The following is a 26105-nucleotide window of genomic DNA, read 5'->3' on the forward strand; positions in this document are numbered from 1 at the left end:
GAGGCCCCGCCCCGCACTCAGGCCCCGCCCCGTGTCCGCCCGCAGGAGCCGCCGCCGGGTCCCGCTCGCCGGCCGCCCCAGCAGCCTCCTTTCCCCGGGCTCGGCGGGCCTGCGCTGCAGCCTTCCCCCGCATCGGAGTCATGGCTGGTGCCGCGTCCCCATGCGCCAATGGCTGCGGGCCCGGCGCGCCCTCGGACGCCGAGGTGCTGCACCTCTGCCGCAGCCTCGAGGTGGGCACCGTCATGACTTTGTTCTACTCCAAGAAGTCGCAGCGGCCCGAGCGGAAGACCTTCCAGGTCAAACTGGAGACGCGCCAGATCACGTGGAGCCGCGGCGCCGACAAGATCGAGGGGGCTAGTAAGTGCGCCCCCTCCTCGCTCAGGCCCGCTGAGCGCGCGGGGACCGCCGGCTCCCGGCGCCCAGCCGGCCGCTGCACACTTGGGCAAACTTTCGAGCCCGCCCTCTCTCTCTTCCTCCCGGACCCCGCCCCCGCTTGTCTTCCCGGGGTCTGCAGGGGGGGCATTGGGTCCTCGATCACTTGACAGGACACCCCTTCCCCCAAGAAAGGCGAATGTTCCAAGGTGCTTTGCCTCGAGGCCTAAAAGTCCTTGGGGATTGGACACCATCGTGGTGGGCTTCGGGCCCCAGTCCCCCAGAAGTGGTGGTGACGGCCTTGGGAGCCTAGACAGTGGCTCCCACCCAGCCCGAGGCTAGATGTTCCCCACCCACCGCTGTTTCTCCAGAAAGCACAGTCTGTGTACAGCTCTGGGCCCCCAGGCCAGGGGCTTATTTGCAAAGGAACCTTTGGTTTCCCAGAACTTAGGCAGATGTTGGAGTAGGGCTGGTTTTGGAGCAGAGCTGAGCCTACTCATCTGCCTCTTGGGAACTGGGAGGAAGGTGGTCCTGTTTAGGTTGGAAAAGCCTGAGAGAAGACATTGGCTATCCCTCCCCAACCAACACCCGCCCACACACACACACACAGACACACACAGCCTCACGCTTCTTTTGTCTCAAAGCTGAGTTTTGGAGGCCTGTGTGGGTGGGTAGACACTCAAAGCCAGAGCTGGGGCTCTTGGTGAAGGCTCCAGATTCCGCTTGCCCCTACAACCATGTAACCAAGAGCTTGGCCCTAGAAAGTCTAGCCCCAGTGCCTCAGAGTCAGGTACTCTTCTTAGAAGTGTGCCGTCAGTTTGGGGTCTAGCCCTTTGTGTCCTATGTCCGGTGGCCCCAGGGAGCCGGGAGCGGCTCCTCTTGGTTTCCTGCCTCTTTGCCTTCCCAGGCCTGATCTTGGCAGCTTTTGCACAAGTCTGTGGTGGGAGGAGGGAGTTGGGGGATTTTGAGAAACCCCAGATCTTTTCCAGCAATATTACACTTACCATGTGCTGGTTTGTGACCCTATGGACACTAAGCTCTGCCCTCCACCCCGATACCTCCCAGCATGAAGAAATGGTGTGTATGCACTCCAGGCTGTGGGTTGCTTCCTGCAAGGACCTTCCAGAGTCTGGTGTCAAGAGACCCAGGCTCAGAACCAGGTCCTAGTGGAGGAGGGGGGTCAGGAAGTGACAAGCCACAAGAAGATCTCACAGACCTTCTTGGGTATGGTGTATATGCTATAGATGGGTAAGGAGATGGGGAGGGAGGAAAGTCTTGTGGTGAGGCAGCCATCCTCCACAGTAAAATCCAGATCTGACAGAGCTACTGAACTTAATGGCATCCTCCTTCCTCAGTGCCCCCTTTGGCTCTTGGGAGAACATTTTAGTGATTTTAGAGACTGTCAGTTTCAATGTGGAAGAAGGATAGATAGTGCAAAGAGATGAGATAGCCTTGGAAACATCATCCATCAAACTCCAGGCATGGCCTCCTTCCTGTTTTTGTGGTACTCCCTATGCTGAGGTGGTGTCCCCAGCTGGAAGTTCCCAGATAAAGATCTCTTGGGTAACAACAGCTGCATTTTAAGCCACGCATGTGATGAGCAGGCAATAAGTATAGCACAGTAGTTGAAGACAAATCTGCATTTGAAGCCCATATACTAGTTGTGCATTACCTGGCCAGCTTCTGAGCCTTGGTTTTCTCATCTGTAAAATGGAGGTAATTGTATATCCACCAAATTTGATTGCTTTGGTGGTTAAGTGAGATAGTTGATGTAAGTTAGCGTAAAGCATCAGTGCTTGATACTGTAGATATTTAATAAATGTAAACTGACATATTAATAGTGCCTGACACATTGTGTTTATTAAGTAGCACTTACTACTAATAATAATGATAGACTATGCCTGCCCTCCTAGACCCTGGACTGGGAATGTTGAGGGAGGTCTCATGTGGATGCTAAGAGAAGGGAAGTGTGCAGGAAGGAGAACAGAGACCAAGTTCACATTTCATTTAGCTTGCTACTCAGAAAAAGGGAGGAAACGGTTTTGTTTTGCCCCATCTACCCACTCACCTGCCTGTCATGTAGAACAGTGTTTCTGTAAAGAAAGTGTTTGGAGTTCTGTACATTTGCCTCCTTGGTGTGACTTTCTTGCCAGAGCAGAATGAAGGGGTGTGGAGAGGGGACCAGCTAGTTCATTGTGTCTCACTCAGATCTTTGGGGGCTGAAGGCAGGAATATAAAGGACTTTATTCCCCTAACCCTCCAGGGTGAATCAGCCAGAGGTGTGCAAATTCAGTGTTCTGGTTGGTTAACAGAGTTGAGAGGCATGAAGGGCAGGCAGAATGTGTATAGCCCTTTGATTTTGGGGGTGTGGATTGAAAGAACCTGAGTAAAAGGCTAATAGATGCATGTGTCGAGTTTAGACCTTGCAGGAAAAGCCTCCCATTGAAGCCCTGCCCCATTCATGGCTCACTGCTTTGGTGGGTTCTGATCTCTGCAGCCTCCTTCTGCAGACTCTGAGGAGCATTCAGTTGCCAGCTGGGTCCCCTGCCATCTGGCCTCTTGCCCAGGTGCCTCAGGTGTCTGGCCTTTTCCTGCTAGCCTTGCCAGTGTACCATACAGTGTCTGAAGCCTGGCCAAAGAGGAATGCTCCGCTACCCTCAGGGTGTCTGTGTGCCTGAAGGATAGACAGTGTGGTTCAATGAAAGTGTGCAGCACTCATGTGTGAGACCTCATTCTGTCCTAACCCTGTGCCCTCTCACTTGGTCACTTGTGGAGTGAGGCTGGCACCTATTGATTTCTAGAGCTGGAGTTTGGCTCGAAAGAGGGGTGGGAAAGTGCTTTGGTGCCATTTGGTTGTGTGGCTGTGTGACAGGAATTGGATTGGTATTTGGCTTTGGCTTTGTTGCAGACTTTAAATGAATAAAAAGCAATTATAGGTTTCCTCTTGAGTGCTAAAGAGATGTTTTACCTTTTTCTTGGCTAATCCTCAAAGAGTCCTGAAGGGTAGTCAGGTGTACCACCCATTTTATAGATGAGGAAATAGAAATACAGGGAGTGAGTGATTAGTGCCAGTACGTGCCAGTACCTCAGCTGGGCCCGGCCCTCAGTCAGGTCTGGCTGACACCCCAAGGTGACTGCTCTTGGGTTATGCTGCCAGTGGGTCTCAGGCCCCTGCTTTCCCTGTGTTTGCATTGCCCCTCTGTGAGGAAAAAATCTTCATGCTTAGATGGCGCATTAGTCCTCGTCAGCTTTTGCTTCCCAAGACAGCCTGAGCCTCTCTAGGCCATGGCTCTATACTTTTTATATGGTGCCTTCTGTGATAATATGGTTTAGACCTGCATTTGGCAAGGTTGCCTAGTTGAGGTTTACTTTGGGCACAGTGTCAGGTGGAAACTCCCGTGGAGGTGCTCTGTGAGTGTGAGCCCAGTATGTCTGTGGAGACTTTAGAACCCCAGCCTTCCATCTTTGCCTGAATTATCAGTAGATACTCTTGAGATGGTGAATGAAAATGGGCCCTTGCATTCAGGGAAGCTTAAAACACTCAAGAAAATTCCAAGTGGTACCTTTAATGAAGGGGAATGTTGACAGAAGAAAACAGGTGAGCCCCTTGATGGGACAAATGGGCTCAGAGGGGAGGTGGTGTTGGGACCAGCTGGCTGGGGTGAGCTCTGTGGCAGTGGGTGTTCACCTGGTGAGAAGAGGAGTACACCAAGAAGCCTGCTCTGAAGGCTAGGCCCACCGTGCTGCAAGGCACCGGCGGCTGTCATAAGGCTTCCTTTGTGCTGGCTGGTTACTTCTAGCTGGAGAAGGGCAAAAGCACATGTCCGGATCTTGACAGCTACCCATTCCTGCCTGTGTGTTTCCGGTCTGGCTGTCCTTTTTCCAGGGGAAGTTAGTCCACTTAGTGTTTCCTCAGCACCCCAGGCTTGCTCCAATGTGTGGGTTTCCAGGCCCTCTCTGCAGCTGGGGTTCTTTCCAGTGAATCTAGGAAAGGGGCCTGCTTCACAGATGACTAAAGAAACTGAGCACTTCTAGCTTCTCCCAGCACTCTGTGTGTCTATGTGTCGACACAGATGCACAGTTTTGAGTCAGAGCTTAGAGATCTTGGCCACTAGCTTTGTTTCAGGTGGCCCCTTGGTGCGAGGGGCATTTACTCATTAAGTATTATTTGTATACCTCTTATTTGCCCAGTGCAAGGCACTGAGGGTTCAAAGGCTAAATGGGACATGGTCCATGTTGTGAGGCCCTCTAAGGTGGAATAGACTTGGGAGCATGCTATTATAACTCTGTGTCTTAGGCACCATTGCGAAAATGTATGAAGAACTCTGAGTGCATGAGGAGAGAGCCAGGGAGTGTGTCATGGGAGAGGTGACCTTTGAGCTGGCCCTTGAATGCTTGAGGAGTTTGCCTGTGCTGATATGAAGGGATTGGAAATGCATTTGGCATGGTAGAGATGAGGCTGTGATGGATGGGACAGTTTAGGGAGGGCTCCCCGTATGCTGTGCTCTGTGTGTTGTGTTTAGGGGGTCACACTCCATCCCATTAGTACTAGGGTCAGCACAAGCTGCAGTGGCACTGACTTTGCTCTGTGCATCTGGGATGCTCCTGCTGTAGTCTGTCAGGTTGGGGAAGAGGGCAGTTTGTAGGGGACTACTGATGAGGATCCAAATAAGACCTCCTTTCTGAGTCAACCAGGAGGCAATTGTGGCAGAGGGGAGAGAGGCCAAAGTCTTGACAGGTGAGATAGTAGAGTTAAGTAGTTGAGTGTTTGGGCTGTGAGCTCACACTGCCAGACAGAATCCTGTCAAGCAGCTTACTTGCTCTGTGACCTAGAGTATGTTCTTACCTGTCTGAGCTCCTCATCTGTAAAACGGGATAGTAATAAATGGAATTTATTTCAAGTTTTTGTAAGGATTCAGCGAGAATCTGTGGAACGTCCTTGGCATTAAATGTGGCATAGTGTATGTGCTTAATGTGTGGAGCTCTGACAGGAGGTGCATAGGATTGAGTCCCCAGGAGGGCCTGGTGGGAAGGAGAGTGGAGGTACCGGTTGTGTTGTAGGGCTGGTTCCTGGCCTCTGAGCCCTTGGAGTCAGGGCAAGGAGGCTGTGGACACTCTTGCAACTCTCAGGAGTGCCTTGGTGGTCAGGGCTCTTTTCCTCCCATGGCATTTTCAGGGAGGCAAGGTGGTTGCTGGAAACAGCTGCTTGGGTAGTAACCCTTCCTGTGGGGCAAAGACATCAACGTTGGCCTATTTCTAAGTGCCTTGCTATCTGAGCAGGGTGGGAGACCCTGTCTTCCAGGAAGCTCTCTGTTACCACAGCCCAGGCTGGCGGGGCTGCCTCTGCTGCCCTGTCTACATCCGTCTCCCTAACTCACAGCATCTCTTCACACTCTTTGCCCTTTCCTGTGGGATGTGGCTTTGAGGAGGCCGCTGATGGATATATCTGAGGGAAGAAGTGAGGCCTGAGGTCACAAAGGCCTGAATTTCCCCTCTTCACTCCCTATTGTAGAAACAGAGAAGTTGGTGAGGACTTTAAGGAGAGTTCTAGGAGAACTGGGTGTGAGATAGGAGGAAGGGAGTGTTCTGGAGCTCCATGTAGAGTTCCCTATCTGAAGGTGCTACAGCTACCCAGGGGGAATTTCTGAGTGGTTATAAGTGGTGAGACTCCCCAAGGACGAGGAGTGACCTGATAGCCCCACCCTTTTGATAATTGAACTTAGGGTCTGGAGATTTGTAGCTAGAGCTATTTACATTTGGGTTGAGTTTCAACTCTTCCTGTAATCCTGGGTTTATTACATTAACTTTCAAACTAACCTTTTTCTGTAAAAATAATTTCTTCCTACAGAGTTGTATATTAATGCTAATCAAATGAGATTTGTATATGTAAGATTTTCTGTGAAGGTGCCCAGCACAGCCTCAGGGCACTTAAGTATTTGTTTCCTTTACTCTTTCACTTTAAGGAGAACTGCAGAGCTCCAGTTTTCTCTACCACCCAGCGTGGTTGTGACTGCTCTTGACAACCTGGTTAGGAGTCTGCTTGTTTTCTTTCTCCCTAAGTCTATACACAGAGGTCCAGGGCATCGAAAAATTCTGGTGTTTGAATAGTGCATTGGGATTTCATGGAGCATTTTCTCATCTTTTGTGTTATTTGAGATTTGCAACAGCTCCATAAACCCAGGGAGGGCAGGAATTATTATTCCTCTTGTACAAAGGAAGAAACGGGGGTCCCAAGGGTGAGGTCATGTAGCCTAGGATTTCTGATTCCTGCTACAGTGTTCAGTATATTCTCTCACTGTGGGGAAAATGACAATACGATGGCTCTGCTGCTGGCATAGAGCAGACTGCCACTGTGGGAGTCAAGAGACTGCCTTTAGCTGGCATCTTTGAAATTGGTGTATCTTTGTGTTCAGATGTTGAGGCCCTTACCTAATTGTAATCTCCCTGCCTTAGGCCCAACTCACATGCCCCTAGTTGAGCTCTCCTCTGAGCCTGGTCTGTTTTGCCACAGCTTCCTGTCATCACCCCAGATTTAGAGCCTCTTCTTGCCTCTCATCATGGCTGCTCCCTAGAGCTGTGTGTACTAGAACCTCCAGGGTGAGAACCTAGGTGCTAGAGGCCTCTAGGGAGTGCTTAGTCCCCCAGAGAGCAAAGAAAGAAGTGTGAAGGGGTGTCCTTGAATACTGTGGAGTTGGGACAGTAGAATTGGTTGCTTTGCGGGAGGCTGTAGTCCTGAGAGGTGGGACTCAGAGAATCTCTACTTGAGTCTACTTGAATTCCCTTACTGCTCTCGTGCTCCTCCTTGCAAAACAAGTTTCTTTTGAGATGGTGCTAGGCTAGCCTTTGAGAGGCTGCAGTGGCTGTGTGCCTAAGCACAAGCACTAGCTCTCTCCCCACTCCTCACCTCCTAGGAACCAGGCCCATATCCTGGGGGAAGCAGGGAGGGGCTCCTTTTTATAGCGCACGTGTAGGCCTTGTGTATAGGCGCTGCTGCTTCCTTCCTGCCTTGGCCCTTCCTGGTGCTGGCCGGTGGGCCCTGGCTTCAGCTAGACTCAGGATGCAAAGTAAATGGGGTGAGGCTTTCTCCTGCAGAAGACTGGCATCTCCTTTGTAGGCCTGGCACAAAGGAGTCAGGGAGCAAGAAAAGGAGGTGACCTGGTCCTTGATCCTGGGAAGCTAGCAGTCCAAATATGTGGAAAACCATGAAAGCAGAAGACATTGGTGGCTTCCAGTTGCAATAGGCTGAGTCTGCCCATGTGGAACTGGCCTTCTCTCTGTAGCAGCCTAACCTACTCCGTGGACCCCTCCCACACTAGCTGGCAAATCAGTGTTGGTTAGAAGATCTGCACAAAGGCTCCTGAGGTACCTGGCATTGAGGCAACAAGGCATGGGCACCGTGAAGAGTGGGTGAAGAGGAGCTTCATGTGACTGAAGCTCTGGGCCCTGGCAGTGAACAGCTGGCCAGACTGGTGAGGGTTGGCCCACAGCAACTTTAACCACTTGTTTGTGTTCAATAAGATTCACCCTTGGCCCAGGTGGGAGTTCACTTTAGGGTTGGCTTCCTATTTTCTTGGATACCTGGGTGTATGACTGAGCTGAAGTTCCTAGGGGAAGTGATTATTGAGGACATGCATGCCCCTATTCACATGTTCTTGGCGTGGCCATGGTGGGAGGAGGACATCAACCACACTGGGTTCTGTCTGTCTGAGATTGGTGTTTGGTGGGGGAATTCTAACCCTGTGGATTGAGTGACTGATCAACCTCAGGCCCAGAAAGTGTGGGCTTGAGTTCATAGAGTAACTAACCCTAGAAAAGGGGAGGAGGACTGCTGCTTCAGGTTCCACAGGTTTCTGACCTGTGTGAGGGGACAGGAGATACAAAGGAGTACAGCTTGATTCCCTCAGTTGACAGGTTGGGTATCAACAGAGGTAGTGGGTAACGGTCCTTCTCTGAGGCTCTGCTGACATACCTGATGGTCTCTCTGTACTACCTGCTATTCCAGATGTTCGAAGGCAGCTCTCTTCCCATTCTTCACTTCTTCCACCCCACAGCAGTACTTGAGTATAATGTGCCTGTATTAGCTAGTCAGTCCCAACTGGGATTGTGGTTTTCCTTGGGAGTTCTTGGCTTATGTCCCAAGGAGTATAGAAAAGGTAGCATATGTCACTTTGTTAGGAATTTTACAGAGGGCCTCTTGAGGCCAGCAGCAACACAAGAGCATTCACTCTTGAGAATAGAATGCCTGATACCAGACTGTTCCCAAGAGACTATCCTGGTTCCTGCCCTGAGAACTGGCTCACACTGGAAGCATGAAGCTCCAAGTAAGGATGTGTGCTAGAGGGGGATGAGGCAAGATGTGTCCTACGAGAATAGAACTAGGGGTTACAAGTCAGTAGAATTTCAAAGCTTCTAAGTTGTAATTCCTGGGGAGGCAGTGAGTGAATTCTGTCACCTGGGGTAAGGACAGAGACTAGATCACTCACTGGGGCCCTGCTTCATGAGGAAGCAAAAGGGAAAAGAATGACTTGGGGTGGCATGGCCCAAAGGGACTATGGTCAGCTGCTATAAAGGAGCTGGTTCACGCAACTCTAAGATAGGAGAACCTTGTAGCATCTGCAGAGGCAGAATGTCTAAGCAAGCAGGCCTCCAACTTGATAACTTCTGTCCTCATTGAGAACATCTCCAACCTGTAGTCAGGGTTTACTGTGTTTGGAGTGTAAGACTGGCCTTACCTCCACCTGCATATGGAATATGTAGTGGTAGAGAGTGGGGTGCCATGACTGCACGGTGAGACAGGACTCAGGAGTTCCATGAGGTGAAGGCCTCTACTCTCTCCTTTCCCTTTCACCTCCCTACTTCAGTCCTAAGCCCCTATTATTTTGTCGTGGGAGGGAGATCCCAGATTTTTTTTCTCCTTCTAATTCATTTCCTCAGCTCTATGGGAGGGTCCTCAGAGACAGAGTGGCAGATAAAGGCCTCCAGGTGTCATGGACTGTGGGAAGTTGAGCCGGAGCAGGTTGGGTAGCAATGACTCATTGTATTTTTCTCTTTCAACAAATACTCGTTAATAAGTTGTTGCTGACCATGGGACGGTGAAGATGATAGACATAGTCCATCCCTAGAAGGATTTTACACTCTAATGGAGAATATAGTTAGATAGCCTTAAAATACACGTGTGCTCACCATTCTGACAAAAGCCATGAAGCAGCAGTGTGTTGAGTCCTTTCCTCTCCTCTGTCTCTGTTGGCCCCACTTGGTCTTTTCCCACAGGGATCCTGAGACAGTACAGGACACAAACCTGCCTCAGAGACAATCTTGGCTTTGAAATATTGTTGGCTCTGTCACTTATGAGCTTCCAGCTTGCATAAGCTCATTAACCTCTCTGTGCTTAGTTTTCTGACTTGGGAAATGGGAACCTCTGATACCTGCTTCATGGTGTTATTTGCAAGGATGAAATGAAACAGTCTTATCAAGAGTTTTGCACAGTGGTGCACAAAGTAACTATGCAAGAAATGAGAGGGATGTCCAGTGCCACTGTTGCTCCTGTTCTCTTCCCACCTATCAGAGGCAGTTACCTTGTGCTCCCTGCTTCACAGCTTCTCAGAACATTTGTCTGTGGGCTCTATTTAACATCACCTGTCTAGCATAGTGTGCAAATCTAATCCTTCCCACATTCAAACTCCTGAGATAACCTGGGTTCTTAGTACCTAGCATGATGCCCCTCATGGGTGTTCAGTGAATGTAGTTAATTGTGCATAATAAAGGCAGCAGAACTTGAAAGATTGGATTGAAACTGGTGAGAGGAAAGGGGACCAATGATGATTCCGAAATTTATGCACCTGTTTGGCGATGCTGTTAGCTGACTGGTATCAGGTCATTCGTAACAAGAGGCCTGGATTTTGGTGATAGAAGACAGTGTTTGGTTTGGGGGTTGCCATTAGGGTGTTCTTGAGGTGGACAGGTGGAGAATAGGAGGTAAGCAGTTGAGTTGAAGGATCTGAAGCTTGGAGATTGGAGAGGTTTTGTGAATTGTCTGTGCATAGGAGGCAGTTAAAGCTGTGAACATGGCTGACATTGACTAGTGCAGCAGGCAGATCCCCAGAAGAGAGGACCTTGGCCTGAGCCTTGACAAAGGCCATTGTTTAATGAGAATACCAAGAAGCAGGAAAACTTGGTGAGGTTGTGTGGAAATGATTGAGGGCAAAGCTTCAAGTAGGGGGAAGTTGTGGTCAAGAAAGAGAATGATAGGAAAATGATTTATGCCCAGGACTCTGATTCTACATGTGACCTGAATGGATCATAAGGGGCATTGTTTGAGAGCCTTTTGAGATCCCAGACAGTCCTGGGACCTGGCCTAGTGGACTCTTATCCTCTCTTCTATAGCAGGAGGCCAGCAGGCACAGGCTATTCAAAGGAGAATGGTAGGATCAGACTGCAGGGAGGCAGATACCAGAGCACACAGAACTCCTGACCTGGAAGCTAACCCCTGGGTTACCTGCGTCATCTGGGCTTGGACAGAAAAGTTGGGGAAAGCCACCTCTCCTACTGCTACCTTCCCCTATTGTGGCCATCAAGGCCAGTATAGGCCTGCCCTCTCTCCCTGTACTCTGAACACACTGTTTCTAGAATACACAAGACTCCTGTGTCAATGCCTTGGCTTTCATGACCCTCTCTGCCCAACATGTGCAGGTTGGCCTCCTGACCTACCTCTGTAGAGCACTGCAAGACCCTGCCGCTCTCTGTACCACAGACATCTCCCTGTTACTCCACTGTTCGCATGACCTCATAGTTATCTGTTTCCCCATCTGTTTCCTCCATCAGGCAAGAGTTTTCTCAAGGACAGGAACTCAAATACCTTATTGATCTATTTCCCCGGGACCCAACCTGGAGCCTGAGATGGGATAGATAGATGCCTAGTCAATGTGTGATTTGATGGAGTGGATGAATAAACTAATAGGTGGCTGCTATGCTTTCTTCCAGCTTAAAGTTCTGAGTAGGGCCTTTTTCCCTCTCCTTTTGGGGCCTAGGTATGTTGTTGCCACCTCTGAAATGGGTGAGATTGAGCTAGCATCCTAGGGGAAAAGGCTGCCCGCCTGGGCAATATGAACACTTGCTGTGTCTGCCAGGCTTTTCCTCTGTATACCCAATATCAGGACTGGTGGCTGCTGTGGGGATACTGCAGAGGGCCCTGGTCTGCATGAATCACCATGTGACCATTACAAGACACTTTAGGCCCTTTGTTTCTTCATTTCTCTAAAGAGGAGATTCCTTTAGTATCTAGCCTCTAGGTAACTTGTGTATTGGTGAGGATCCTGTGCAGCTGTGCCTAAGCATTTAGTTTGTGGCAGGGTCCCATGTAGGGAATCCCACAGACCTTCATCTAGCTCTCCAAATGGACTTTTCCTGTTTACCAAGGTGGGACAGGGGCCGGATGCTGAGTCAGGCTTGGCTGCTCTTCTTGGTCAGGTGTTTTGGGGAGCCCATGTGGGCGTAACCTGGATTCCATGGTTTGGCTACAGCTTCTTCTGTGTGTCCTGGGAAGCGGGTGCTGGTCCTGTCTTGCTGCTTGTCTGGTATGATGGCAGGTACTGCACAGAAATAGGAAGGAAAATATGCCTCATCATTATCTTCCCTTTGCCAAGTAGTCCTACCTATAGGACTGTTTGGAAAATTACTTTGTTGAGGGCAAGGGACACTGGGACATGGGTTCTAATGAAGAAGTTTGGGTCTAATTTAAGGTATTGGGTTTGGTGGTTGTGCTGCCTCTTCTCACCTTTCACTGCCTGCCATTTCTACCCTGGGGAAGGACTGGCTGGCTCCCAGGGAGCTGTGTTCTTAGGAGTCCTGCAAAAGGGTTAGTACTCCACCCTCACTATCCCTTTTCTCTTTCCTAAGGTCCCCCACTGTCCTAGAACTCTGCCTGGGCTGCAAGAATACTGCTTCTGTGTATATCTCTGCAGTGGCCACACGGGGTGGTTGTCCTACTGCAATGGGCAGGAGGAGAGCTAGTGGCAGGCCTGTGGCTTGGCCTAATGTCTGGGAGGGGGTGAGGAGCAGGAGTCACAAGACAGGAAGCAGTCTGCGCTGAAGGGAGCATTCAGATGGGTCCTTCTAGGGCATTGTCCTGTTCCCTTTCCCAAAGATACTAACTGCCCATCATTGAGCTTGTCCCCTTAAGAGCACCTCTGCCCACCCAGTGATTTGGGTGTCATCCCAGGGATTGGGGCCTGTTCTTCTGCAGAAGCAGGTTCTCAGCCAGTCCTGAGAGTTATCTTCCTTTTCAGCCCTCAAAGTGCTTGTGATTCTTTCTATGGCTCAGATGAGGAAACAGGTTCTTAAAGGGATAGCAACTGCCATTACTGGCACATTCAAAAGGCAGTTGATATTTAGGCCTGCATGGCTCAGATGCTCTGCTCAAAAGAACTAGTCTCTAGTCTCTGTGGTCTCAGGAACCTGTCACTGGGCCAAGAAAGGGAAGATGAGAAAGGAGAAGAGAAGAGAGGTGGAAAGGGTACATTGCTCTTTCCAGCGTCCTTGGCCTGGTCACACAAACTTAGGTTTTACAAATTCAGTCTTGTGGCATTCTGCCTCAGTGCTTAGCACCATCCCCAAGTGTCAAGTAGAAAGCACATTTCCTTTTGTCAAAACTAAAACAAACCAGTCTGAGGTTGGTGTGGGAAGGTGGGCCAAGGCTGCTGCTCCCATGTGGGGGTCTTTATGCAGTAGTAATGTGTCTCTACTTGAAGGTCTATGGCTAGTGTATCCTCACTGAAACCTTCATTTTATCTGTGGTGAGCCAGAGAGGATATCCTACTTGGTCTTTCAGATCCATTGACCTCTTGTTCTCGTACCCTCCTGTGTGTAGGGCGGTGGTGTTGCACATGCCTCAGACTGTATAGGAGCATGCAGAGGCGTACACCAGGCCCAGAAGCAGCATCTAACTTAAAACACATCTTGTGATGATGTGAATGGAGACCCCAGGAGACCAACTTCTCTTTCCAGGGCCCTTCTTGCAAGACCCCATTTTGAGCTGGGGAAATTGCTACTTGGACTCTTGCCCTTGTGGCCCAGCTTTCACTCTTACAGGTTTGTGTCTGCCCTCGGCAGAGCCTGGCAGGCAGCCATGTGAGTGTCTCTTTTTGCCATCTTTCTTAGGCCCCATTTTGACAGCAGTAGGCACATGGACAGGTGGGTGGGTTCCCAGAAGGCCCTCACAGCAACCTTGAGGTAAGGGGGATTTCCAGTTTCTTGATGGGAAAACTAAGGCGAAAGAGTGAAGGACTGCCAGGCCTCCTAGCTGCAGTTTCAGACCTGTGTGGTTCTCCTTGCTAGGCCTGGCAGCTTTAGGAAGCAGACAGCAGCAAAGGCTTCCTGAAGGAACGGAGGAGGCAGATCTCCATTAGGGGTGGGAGGCAGGGCAGAGCCCTGAAGATTCTACCTAGAGCACTGGCAGCCTGGCTTGTGAGAGGTTATCAGCTCTCAGAGCTTGCATGTGATGACAGTCCTTAGCATGGGGCAGCACTGGTGGAGGGTGGGGACGCTCACTACCCCAGAGCCCATCAAGAAAGGCCGAGTCTTTGTTTCTTATGGATGTTTGTGGGGATTAAATGTAAGGGACTGGTTTCTCCTTACTGCCCTCGTCTTTACACTGTCTACCACAGCTGTGTTTGGAGTGGCACACCCAGGTCATTCCTGAATCCTGGGTAGCCTTTGTCAGGGGTGTGGAGACCTGATCCCAGGAGGAATGAGTATTCAGAAGCTCTGGGCAGGCTGTGCCCTCAGGTTGGGGTGAGCCTGGGAATTTGGCTTTGGTCATCATGCTGGCTTCCTGGTTGTGAATTCCTGCCCTTGTCCTCAGAGAGTTCTTCCTCCTTGCTCCCCCATCTCCTGCATAATGAGGGCCTCTCAATAGACCTAGCTCATTTTTCCTCCAGTGTTCCCCTGAACGTTACTCTCCCACACTTCTGCATGGGAGCGGAGGCTGGTCATGCTCCTCTGAGGGGTCCTCCCCTCCCCAGGCTTCCAGGTTCTGGGGAGGTCTCTTTCTCCTCTTCCTGAGCCATATTATGTCTGGCCTAGATCATGCTGGACCAGTTCAGCCTCCTACTCTTGCTCTGCAAGTAGGGCAGAGGCCATGTCTGACTTGCGCCTTCCTATGATGGCAGTTCCTGGAGGACCAGCCTTGGCTCTCTCAGGAAAGAAGACCCTGCTATAATGTTCTAGGAGGATAGAGGATGGGGTGGAGTAGCACAGGATGTGCTTTCAAGAACTGGGTAGAACATCTCACTGCTGCCGGGTTCTTTTCAGTCTGCTGGTGACTTTAAGGGTATCAGAGCCGGGTTGGTATCTCCTTATAGGAGGCAGTTCAAAGGACCAGGTGAGAGCTGGGGGAGAGTGACATGTCCAGCCTTGAGCTGCTCTTTGCCTGCCTAGTTCCTATCAGGCAAGCTCCTGTTTTGCATTCAGCCTGGTTTCTGTGGAACTGCTCAGGAACACAGGGCAGGCTGGACCTCACCTAGGGCCCACTGACTATGCACATGCACATGTGAACCAGAGGCTATGGGGGTGGCTGTGACTGGCCTTGCAGTTGCCACATCATTGTGAACTACCTTTGGTGCCCAGTGAGCAGCAGAGAGGAAAGACCTCTGTTATGGACTTTGCAGGCCCTGGCCATAAACAAGTATATGTGTGGGGGGCGGGGGCACACGTGTGAGTGTGCCCACAGACACCCCTACTTTTGTTAGGTGGTATAAGGAGGGTGATGGTAGCTCTGCACCGGAAAAACATACTGGTTTCTGTTTCAAAGGGCAGAGTTTGTGGTTGTTGTGCATTTTCTGATGTGGGCATTTCCCCTGGTGGAAGCTGCTCCTTCCATCTGTGGATGTTCCATTTCTTTTCTTTTCTTTTTTTTTTTTAAGAGAGAGAGAGAGAGAATTTTAATATTTATTTTTTAGTTTTTCGGCAGACACAACATCTTTGTTTGTATGTGGTGCTGAGCATCGAACCCGGGCCACACGCATGCCAGGCGAGCGCGCTACTGCTTGAGCCACATCCCCAGCCCTGGATGTTCCATTTCTGTGTTCTCAGGCTGAGTCTGTATAACCCCATCCTCACCCTCTACCCCTCCCTGTGTCTACCTGAGTATAGTACCTTATTTTTTCACTCCATCCTCATTTCACTGCCCACTCCCAACCTGTGTGTCTGCTTTTTTCATTTGTTCATTCTGCAAGTGCTGGAGAGACTCTGCCGGGCCTGGGGGAGATGAGGCACATAGGTCTGTGCAGCACCATGAGGCATGGAGGGGATTACCATGGCAGGGTGGAGCTTCTCAGCTGGGTCTTTGGTGAAAGAGAGTGGAACCTGGCCAGGGAATGGAATGAAATGGGGCAGGAAGCACTGACTATTCTTGCTGTAGGTCTGGTGTAGTTTGGATGGAACAGAGAAGATGTGGAGACAAAAAACTCAGGTAATTTCTGAGCTTCTATTATGAAAAGCTTTGAAGACCATACGAGAGCAGGTCTCCTTAGGCTGACAAGGAGAAGTCTGGGGCATAGAGATGAGTGGGACCTTCAGGGGTCAGAATAAAGTTTTATGAAGATTCAAGAGAGTCAGAATGGATGGCCAGTTGGTTAGAACTAAAGGTAGGCCTACCATCAGGAAAGTTAGGGGGCTTTGCTGAGAGGACAGAGTTGGCCCAGGTAGAACCAGGTAGTACTGTTGTGGCAGGAGATCTGGAGTTAGGGTCAGAAGTGATACCACTGCTCCAGGTGGGATAGGTGGTGCCTATTGTGGTTCGAGGGACAGACAGGTCAGGAAAAGAGCCTGGGTGTTGGGGCTGGCCAGGCAGAGCTCCACATCTTTAGGTGAGTCTAGGGTCAGAGCATTTTAAGAGGATCCCAAACTGAGGAAAAGTTCAGTCATCTCTAGAGGTTGGCTTAGCCAAGCTGTTTTTGCTTGACCTGATCTTCCTTAAATCTGCCATCCTGGCTAGAATGTCTGTCCTCTGTCTAGGCTTCCAGGTGGCCCCAGGGCATAGTGTGGATATATAGCCAGGGGCAGCCATCCTGTGCTGTAGAGTGTCTGAGCCTTTGCCCCTGAGCAAGCTCTGGCTGGTTAAGGAACAGAGTTCCCTCTATGTGCAATGCACAATGCTGGCACTTCTAGCTACAACAGCACTGGCCTTACCAGTAGCCTCCTGATGCTCTTGTTTGTTACCTCTTTACATGCAGCAGTGGAGAGAGTGGTTGACCCTCTGCCGAGATCATGTAGCTGATGTGAGGTGGAGCCAGGATTCTAGTTCAGCAGTCTTGCCCCAGAGCCTGTGCATGTTTTCTCTACCACCCTACCTTCCAGAGAAACTCAGTTTAAGCCCTTTGCCTTATAGGTGGTAAAACTGAGAAGTTAAATGAGTCCCTTGGCTTAGTTGCTCTGAATCATCATTCAGGTTAGTGGCCAAGGCAGGTCACTTGCCATTCAGGCCTGTATACTTCTCAACCTGTGATGTGTGAGGTCCCTTTGATAAGGAAGTGGTGTCAGGCCAACTGGTGGGCTGGGCCCAGGATATCTGCAGCACTTGGACAGCTGCTGCCTTAGGGGAGACTAGGCCTCTTGCTGGAACTTCTGTGGGGATGTCTTTAGGGTGTGGAGCATTTCAGGCACATACCAGTTTTATGGGCCTGAGACCCATCTGGACCTGTTTAGCCCTACCCTTGAGACTTCATGATTGGTTGTGTGTTTGTGTTCCGGAACAGCCTTGGTCTCCATTGCTTCTTCTGATGTGCAGCTCTTTTCCAGGTCCAAGAGTCCAGGCTGTATTTTCTGTAAGGGAACAAAGAAGGGAGTGAGATGCCACACAGCTCCCTGCCCTGATAGCCTTCATTGGCCTCTCATCCTTTAGTAAAGGTCTATTCTTAGATCAACCCAGTTCTCTTTTATTGCCTAGATTGCTTGTGAGTGGTTTTGGCTTTGCCCCCGAGAAACAGTGGGAGCAACTTTCTTTGTGGTTGCTCCCTGAGGGAAGGAGTGGGAATGAATGAGGAAATCAGGCCGCCCTCCTTTTAGTGCAATTCTGGTGGGCTCTAGACTGACCCTGGCCTCTTCACTACCTTCCTAGTTGATATTCGTGAAATCAAGGAGATTCGCCCTGGGAAGACCTCACGGGACTTTGATCGCTATCAAGAGGACCCTGCTTTCCGGCCAGACCAGTCACACTGCTTTGTCATCCTCTATGGAATGGAATTCCGCCTAAAAACCCTGAGCCTGCAAGGTGGGAGTCGAGGGTTTGGAAGGAGGTAGGGGTAGGTAAGGGGAATGCTTTCAGCCCTGCCCCCATGAGAGGTATGTGCCTTAATAAGCTCAGCTGTTACCTTTGCTCATAGCCACCTCTGAGGATGAAGTGAACATGTGGATCAAGGGCTTAACTTGGTTGATGGAGGACACATTAAAGGCAGCCACACCCCTGCAGATTGAGAGGTAAGAACCATGCCTGATGTAATTAGGACAGGGGACCTTGGGGGTAAGGGCAGCAGGGGCAGGGACTCTGTGTGCCCAGACACCATCTGCTCCCCTTTCCCCACTGGGATTGCCCTGGCTGGAGAAGTGACCCTCACCTCAGGTTTCTCTCTCTCCAGGTGGCTCCGAAAACAGTTCTACTCAGTGGATCGGAATCGTGAGGATCGGTAGGTGCTGAGCTGTAACTCATACTCAGTAGCCAGGACAGTAGCCTCTGAGCAGCCACCTGAAGAGCCAGAGGGAACCATCCTGCCTTAAGTGGGGTGGGGGATTCTGGCACAAGTCTCCTTCTGCAGAAAGCCCTCTGGCGGTCATGTGCTCTGCCACAGGGCAAAGAATGGACATTCAGACCTGACTCTAGGTGTCATGTAAGTCACCCAGAGGGTCAGGGTGATTGGTAGTACATGAGGGGGGTGCCTTGTAGTTCATGGCTTTCACAGCTGGTAGGGCAGCCATATGGGTCAAGAAGAGTTGGGGGAAACAAAGACCAGATGGGATGGTGTGGGTGCTGCACCATAGTCAGGCCCTCTGATCATCCCAAGAAGTGGGAAACCACAGGAGGTTCTGAAGAGAAGAGTAACGTGCTCCGTCTTAATTTGCTCAGGAACATGTTGATGGCTATGTGGAGGGCTTTTCTGAGTGGCTTCACCCTCTACAAGAAAAAAGGCAGGACTTGGATCTGGGTGGTAAATGGTAGCAAGTGGTTCATTTCAGGCTATCTTCTATTTTGAAGACAGAGCCAAGAAAGAATTTCCTAACATATTGATTTTGGGGTATGAGAGAAAGTCAAGGATCAGTAGGCTTTTTGACTTGAGCAACTGCAAAAATGGGATTGCCATTGACTGGAGCAGGAAGACCTTAGGAGGAACACATTGTGGGGAGTTCAGGGGTTCACTGCAGGTGTGAAGTCTTACAGTGTGTGTAGGATAGAGGTGTGGAGTTGGTAGGTGGGTAGAATGAGTTCAGGAGAGAAGTTGGACATACTGACTTGAGTATATTGATGATAGGGAAACTCCTGCGGGTAGGAAGTCATCACCCAAGGGGCAGGTGTAGCAAGAAAAGAGAAGAGGTCCAGGGGCTGATCCCAGACCATTCCCACATTAGGGATTGGGGTTGAGTGGCAGTAGTGAGGATAAGAGGAAGCCATGGAGAGGAGGGAGTGGTGACAACTGCGAGTAAACTATGTGCTTAGCAACATGGTGGGCAGAGCATCATTAGCCAGGTGGTAAGAGAGGCTCAAGGACACTAAGGGAGTGTGGGTGACTCTTCCCAGGGGTTTTGCCACAGAGGAGAACAGAGAGCTAGGTGGGATGACAGAACAACAGCTGTTCATATACTGATAGGAAAGAGGGAAAGGGTGGTAATCAGAAGAGAATATCCATTTCCTTTCTGGAAAATGGGGACTTTGGCACATCAACCTCCTGGGTGACTCAGGGTCAGGTGAGGCAGTACTTGTGCACAGCGAGCGCTTGCTCAACAGCAGTTGACCCTTGGTGCAGAACTGAGTCCCCTCAGGGAATTTCAGTGCTTCCTGCCAGGCTATCAGGCCAGAAAAGGAGTGTCCCCTCCCTTCCAACACCACCTTCCAGGAGAGAGCCTCCCTTCTCCATCTTGTCCATCCTGTCTCCAGTCTGCATCCTGGCCCCATTTTCTGGGCAACAGCAATCCTGGAGGGCAGGGACACATGGCTCTCTGAATTCTTCTCCCTGCCTGGCCCCTTTCACTTTGGTGCTAACAGCCTGGGGGCTGGGGTTCTGAGGTTTCTGGGTAGATATCAGATGGAGAACCCAGTTCCAAGCCAGCTGGACAGCTGGAGGCACAGGCTACAGTAGTGCTAGTGAGAAGTGGGCCGGAGATGGTTTTCCTTCCCTCCTATGCCTACCCTGCTTGACTGAGCCTCGTCACCTCTTGCCAGAATCATGAGCTTTTTTTTTTTTTTTGCATAGATGAGGAAACCTAGGCCCAGAGAAAGAAAGGTACATCCCTCACTTCTAGGTTCTAATCCAGACTTGCCATCAGGTTGCCAAGTTCTCCAACTAGAGTTGTTTACTTGACCAGCCCCAGGTGAACTCAACCATTGGGTCAGAGAGTGTAAGAAACTGGATGAGATCCCTGGGGGCGTGTCTTTTTTTTTAGTATATCAGCCAAGGACCTGAAGAACATGCTGTCTCAGGTCAATTACCGGGTCCCCAACATGCGCTTCCTCCGAGAGCGGCTGACGGTAAGGGCCTCTGGGGACTCTGGCAGGGTGGGGGAGGCCAGGAGCCCCTCAGCTGTGCCCTAACCAACAGTCGTGCTCTGTATTATGCAGGACCTGGAGCAACGCACTGGGGACATCACCTATGGACAGTTTGCTCAGCTGTACCGCAGCCTCATGTACAGCGCCCAGAAGACGGTGCATGAGCCGCCTGTCCTCCCTGCCCTTGTTCTGCTTCTCTACCCCACCCCCAACCCTGCTTGCTTCAGCCCTGACGCCCTGCTTGGGAGCTTTTGGGTGCCATTGCTCCCTGAGGCCTGCCCACATCTGTTGTCCCAGCCTCTTCCTGAGAGCCCCTTGCCTGTGTGATCTCCCAGGCTCTGTCCCTGACCAGGTTCTGTTTCCTGCAGATGGACCTCCCCTTCTTGGATTCCAGCACCTTGAGGTTTGGTTTGGAGATGGGAGGTGGGGCTCTCCCCTGGGTGATTCTGATTCAGGTGGGGAAGTGATGGGAGGGGTGAGCTATGCTGGCTGGGAGTTAGGCTCTGTCCTCCGAAGGGCCCCTGCTATCTGTCCATCATGTAGGCACTAGCCTTTTCTTTGTAGGACTGGGGAGCGGCCAGAGCTCTGCCGAGTGTCCCTTCCTGAGTTCCAGCAGTTCCTCCTTGAGTACCAAGGGGTATGGTTGGGCAAGGGTGTCATGCTGGTGGAGGTCGGGGGAGCATTCACCACTGACTAGAGGCTTGTCTCATGCCTGCTTTCCCCACCACTCAGGAGCTGTGGGCTGTGGACCGCCTCCAGGTGCAGGAGTTCATGCTCAGCTTTCTCCGAGACCCCTTGCGAGAGATCGAGGAGCCGTACTTCTTCCTGGATGAGGTGAGCTCCACCTAGGCCCTAGGAACTAGACTCTCCCCCGGGATGCCACCTAATGCCTGCTGGCTCTCTACCTTGCCCTGCCCAGTTGAGGCTGAGCACCCTCTTCTGGGTGGCATCCTGGGTGGCAGCTGGTGCTCACTTTCTCATCCCTTCCACATTTGTTCCTGGACAGTTTGTCACCTTCCTGTTCTCCAAAGAAAACAGCGTGTGGAACTCCCAGCTGGATGCAGTGTCCCCAGACACCATGAACAACCCGCTCTCCCACTACTGGATCTCCTCCTCGCACAACACGTGAGTGTGGCTCCTTCTACCCTGCCTAGCCCCTCTAGGGAGGAGGGCCCACTGGACCACACCTGCCTCTCTCTTTGACTGTCCAGGTACCTGACCGGGGACCAGTTCTCCAGCGAGTCCTCCCTGGAAGCCTATGCTCGCTGCCTGCGGATGGGCTGTCGCTGCATCGAGTGTGCGTGGGGACCAGGGGCTGGGGAGGGAAGGTGAGGGTCATGCTCCCTTGACCGTGGTGATATTACTCCTCAGTGGACTGCTGGGATGGCCCAGATGGGATGCCAGTCATTTACCATGGACACACTCTTACCACCAAGATCAAGTTCTCAGATGTCCTACACACCATCAAGGAGCATGCCTTCGTGGCCTCAGAGTGAGTGGGCATGGGGGTTCCGGGGGTGATCTTGGCTCCAGCTCTCTCACTCCCGGGACCCTTCATGTGCCCTGCCCCATCCCCCCTGCCCTCCATCTTTATTTTTCCTCTTGGCCTCTCCTCTCCTGCTTCTTGCTTGAGCTGTTGTTTCCCATGTTCTTCTTGTTTCCTGCATTTTTGGCCCACCTTTTTTATAGGTCCTTATGGCCTGTGGAACACCTTCAAATCATCTCACCCTCAAAAAACATGTCCTTAACCTTGATCTCTTTAGTTTTTGTTTTGTTTTGTTGTTTTGGTACTGGGGATTGAAGAGACACTTCACTACTGAGCTACATCCCTGGCCCTTTTTATTTTTTATTTTGAGACAGAGGTCTTACTAAGTTGCTTAGGGCCTCACTAAGTTGCTAAGGCTGGCCTCAAATTTGAAATCCTCCTGCCTCAGCTTTCCAAGTCTTTGGGATTGTAGGTGTGCACTACCACATCAGGCATCAGCCTTTATCTCTACAGGCCAGTGTCCCACTAGCTCCTTTTCCTTCATAGTCCAGAGAATTATCTGTGACTCATTCCTTAGTTCCTATTCATTACCTAACTTGTGCTCATTAATCTTTTGTACCTCACTGACCCTACCATAGCTGTATTTATTTATTTCTTATTATTTTTTTAATATCTTTGTTTAGATGGACCTTTATTTTATTCATTCATTTTTTAAATTTTATTATTTTTTTAACACTTGCTTTTTTTTTCTTTTGATCTTTATTTTTATTTATCTATATATGGTGCTGAGAATCTAACCCAGTGCCCCACACTTGCCAGGCAAGTGTGCTACCGCTGAGCCCCAGCCCCAGCCCTTATTCATTCATTTATATGCTGTGCTGAGAACTGAACCCAGGGCCCCACACATGCTAGGCAACTTCTCCACCACTGACTACAACTTCAGCCCCACCGATAGCTGTATTTAGAGGCTGCTTCTACTCTTCCCTGACCTCTTTTTAGTGTAGAATATCTTTTTTGCACTATCTGGCAGCCTCCATAAACCAACCAACTCTGGGGCTTCCTTCTGCAGCACCTGCCCCTCTTGGTTCCCACCCGTTCCACTATACCAGTAGCTGTGGCCACAGCCGCCTCTCTTCTGAGAGAGCTGCTAGATTAGGATGCTCCCAGGTCCTTGGCTCCCAGCACCAGGGCTGTAGGTAGGGTGCTGTTTGGACTGAGCCTTCACCCCACAGAATTGTAGGGTCTGCATCAACTGCACTCATGTCCTGTCCCACAGGTACCCTGTCATTCTGTCTATTGAGGACCACTGCAGCATTGCCCAGCAGAGGAACATGGCTCAGTACTTCAAGAAGGTGCTTGGGGACACACTTCTCACCAAGCCTGTGGACATCACTGCTGATGGACTCCCCTCACCCAACCAGCTCAAGAGGAAGATCCTTATCAAGGTAGGGGTGGAGGGCTGGTGGGAGGAGCCCCACACTTGCAATGCCTCTCCCAGGCCAGGTTCTTGCTTTTGGTCTAGTCCTCCAGCAGGAGGTATAATTAGGACTGGAGCAGGCAATGCCATGACCTGGCCTGCTCCATGCAGCACAAGAAGCTGGCCGAGGGCAGTGCCTATGAGGAGGTGCCCAGCTCGGTGATGTACTCTGAGAACGACATCAGCAACTCCATCAAGAATGGCATCCTCTACCTGGAGGATCCCATAAACCACGTGAGCTCCCGGGCAGGGCAGGGCAGGGCAGGGCATGCTGGCAGGGTGGTGAGAGCCCTGGCTCACAGGCCCCTTTGGTCTGTTCCAGGAGTGGTATCCCCACTACTTCGTTTTGACCAGCAGCAAGATCTACTACTCTGAGGAGACCAGCAGTGACCAAGGCAACGAGGATGAGGAAGAGCCCAAGGAGGTAAGGAGTCGGTCTGGGGCTTGGGGCTGGGCCAGGTCAGGGCTGGGGTCAGAGTCACCGAGTGGCTTTGCTATTGTCCTCCCCCTCACAGGCCAGTGGTAGCACAGAGCTGCACTCCAATGAGAAGTGGTTCCACGGGAAGCTCGGCGCAGGGCGGGACGGGCGGCACATTGCAGAGCGCCTGCTCACTGAGTACTGCATTGAGACTGGGGCTCCCGATGGCTCCTTCCTAGTGCGGGAGAGTGAGACCTTCGTGGGTGACTACACGCTGTCTTTCTGGTAACCTACTCCTAGTGCGTTCATTGCACAAGCTCTGTCAGTGTGTATATGTAGCCATGGCACCACCAGAAATGGTCATAGTTTTGACACTTGGAGCCTTTGTTCCAGGCTTCTATGTGGAGTGTGACTTCTTCACATGTGCGTTGTGACTGTACACGTTTTTAATCCCTTTGACGGCCTCCTGTTCCTTACCTGAGCTCCTTTAGAGACTGACCTTCCTCTTTGAGACGTGATGCCTTGCTTGGGGTGGACCTTGTTCTTTGGAGCCCTGATCTGTATCTCATGACTCCCTCCATCCTCTCTTCCCTCAGGCGGAACGGGAAAGTCCAGCACTGCCGAATCCACTCCCGGCAGGACGCTGGGACCCCCAAGTTCTTCTTGACAGACAACCTCGTCTTTGATTCTCTCTATGACCTCATCACACACTATCAGCAGGTGCCCCTGCGCTGCAACGAGTTTGAGATGCGCCTTTCAGAGCCTGTCCCACAGACCAATGCCCACGAGAGCAAAGAGTGAGGGAGAGGACTGGGGCTGGTGGGCAGGACCAGGGGTGGTGCTGGCTGGGGCCTGACTCTGCCTGTCCTCAGGTGGTACCATGCAAGCCTGACCAGAGCACAGGCCGAGCACATGCTGATGCGTGTGCCCCGTGATGGGGCCTTCTTGGTGCGGAAACGGAGTGAGCCCAACTCATATGCCATCTCCTTCCGGTGAGGGGTCAGCCCAGGGATGCTGGAGGGGGTGTGGGGCCTCACCTTGGTCTGTGCTGCCTTGACTCCATGTGACCATCCTGTCCTTGTGAAGGGCCGAAGGCAAGATCAAGCACTGCCGTGTCCAGCAGGAGGGCCAGACTGTGATGCTGGGGAACTCAGAGTTTGACAGCCTTGTTGACCTCATCAGCTACTATGAGAAGCACCCACTATACCGCAAGATGAAGCTGCGCTACCCTATCAATGAGGAGGCACTGGAGAAGATAGGCACAGCTGTAAGGGGATTGGGGAGCATGACAGTGGGGTCAGGAGAGACCCAGAATCTAATGGTCACTGGATAATCTGGCTGTACATGACACCAAGTTTTAGAGTGTTGCAGAAGCTTCCATGGAAGGGGTCTCAGACTGGGCACCAGGAAGGGATTCTGGAGGGAGTGACATCTGAGCTGCATCTTCAAGGATGAGGCTAGGCATTCAAGCAGGATATCAGTGAGCCAAGGTGCAGGTTAACCAGGTCCTGAGCTCATAGAGGGAGTAGTATACAGATGCCAGAAACTTGCTAGCAGGCTTGGCCTGGACTTTCCTAGTTGAAAAGAGTGGGCCACACAGTGGGTTTGTGCAGATGCCCTCTGGGTGCTGGGATGGAGGGCAAGCTGCAGGGGAAACTAGCAAGGGAAGAAGCAGGAACTAATGGTGCAGTGGGTGACCAGGACTCTGGACCCAGGTCATGGCATTGAGTTGAAAGAAGATGTCTCGAACAGGAGATAATTGAGAAAGACTTGTCATTAGGGGACATAGGCATCCAGGGACAGGCAAGAACATTCTGGGGCTCTTGTGGACATTAGGTTCAGCTACCAAACAAAAATCATGGTTTCTGGTAACCTTTGGGGACCTAGCTACAAGCCTCTCAGGAGCCAAAGTAGAGATTTTAGAATCATGTGTGCCTCAGGACAGGATATGCAAAAAGGAGAGGCCAGGCCCCTATGCACCTCACAAGTTGGGGGCTCTCAGTGGACCAGGTGTCAGTGAAGGGACTTGTTGAGGGGGGCCAGGTGGAGGCCAGCTGTGGTGGGAGAAAGGGACCCATGGGTACGAACAGCTGCTTTGAAGCATTAATAGATCTCAATGTGTCCTGTTTCCAGGAGCCTGACTATGGGGCCCTGTACGAAGGCCGTAACCCTGGCTTCTATGTGGAGGCAAACCCTATGCCGACTTTCAAGGTACAGCTAGCCCTCGGAACAGGAAGCTAAGGCAGAGGGCATCTCCAACTGCTTAGCTTAGCTGCATTTTTGTATTCTGGGCCTGTCTGTGGTCTGTGTGGAAAAGTGATTGTGGTTTGCTAAGGCCCAGGATGTTGTGAGAGATGTGTAGCTCTCCTGGGGCTGACCCACACCTTAGCCCTGTCCTCTGAGTTAGCTTGACCCTTCCAGATTGTTCCCTAGGGGTAACTTCATTTCTTCCCTGGGTGACAGCAGAGATGGGAAGCACACTGGTCAGTTGCTCTCTTGTGGAAAATCTTATAGGATTTTCCTCTTACCTCTGAGGTATTGGAGAGGATGCCCTATTTCTTACCCCCTCTTCTCAGCAGCCAGGGGCTCCTCAGAGATGAGG

General features: G+C 51.2%; 1 protein-coding gene across 1 annotated transcript in view; it reads left to right on the forward strand.

Annotated features, from left to right (window-relative positions):
• Positions 1-26105, forward strand: part of Plcg1 (phospholipase C gamma 1) — a 33819-nt gene that overhangs the window by 474 nt on the left and 7240 nt on the right. The window contains exons 2-21 of the mRNA XM_046433667.2: positions 46-357; positions 17486-17638; positions 17751-17844; positions 18003-18050; positions 20020-20104; positions 20195-20278; positions 20491-20525; positions 20687-20759; positions 20855-20956; positions 21129-21247; positions 21334-21419; positions 21494-21614; positions 22885-23053; positions 23197-23319; positions 23408-23509; positions 23601-23788; positions 24100-24300; positions 24376-24495; positions 24590-24770; positions 25637-25714. Of these exons, the coding sequence (XP_046289623.1) occupies positions 141-357; positions 17486-17638; positions 17751-17844; positions 18003-18050; positions 20020-20104; positions 20195-20278; positions 20491-20525; positions 20687-20759; positions 20855-20956; positions 21129-21247; positions 21334-21419; positions 21494-21614; positions 22885-23053; positions 23197-23319; positions 23408-23509; positions 23601-23788; positions 24100-24300; positions 24376-24495; positions 24590-24770; positions 25637-25714 (2379 nt within the window). The 5' untranslated portion in view covers positions 46-140. The remainder of the gene's footprint in view (positions 1-45; positions 358-17485; positions 17639-17750; positions 17845-18002; positions 18051-20019; positions 20105-20194; positions 20279-20490; positions 20526-20686; positions 20760-20854; positions 20957-21128; positions 21248-21333; positions 21420-21493; positions 21615-22884; positions 23054-23196; positions 23320-23407; positions 23510-23600; positions 23789-24099; positions 24301-24375; positions 24496-24589; positions 24771-25636; positions 25715-26105) is intronic.

Source organism: Marmota monax, unplaced genomic scaffold (assembly GCF_021218885.2).
Source record: "Marmota monax isolate L192 unplaced genomic scaffold, Marmota_monax_Labrador192_F-V1.1 WCK01_AAM20220418_F8-fsc00014, whole genome shotgun sequence".
Taxonomy (NCBI): Eukaryota; Metazoa; Chordata; class Mammalia; order Rodentia; family Sciuridae; genus Marmota; species Marmota monax.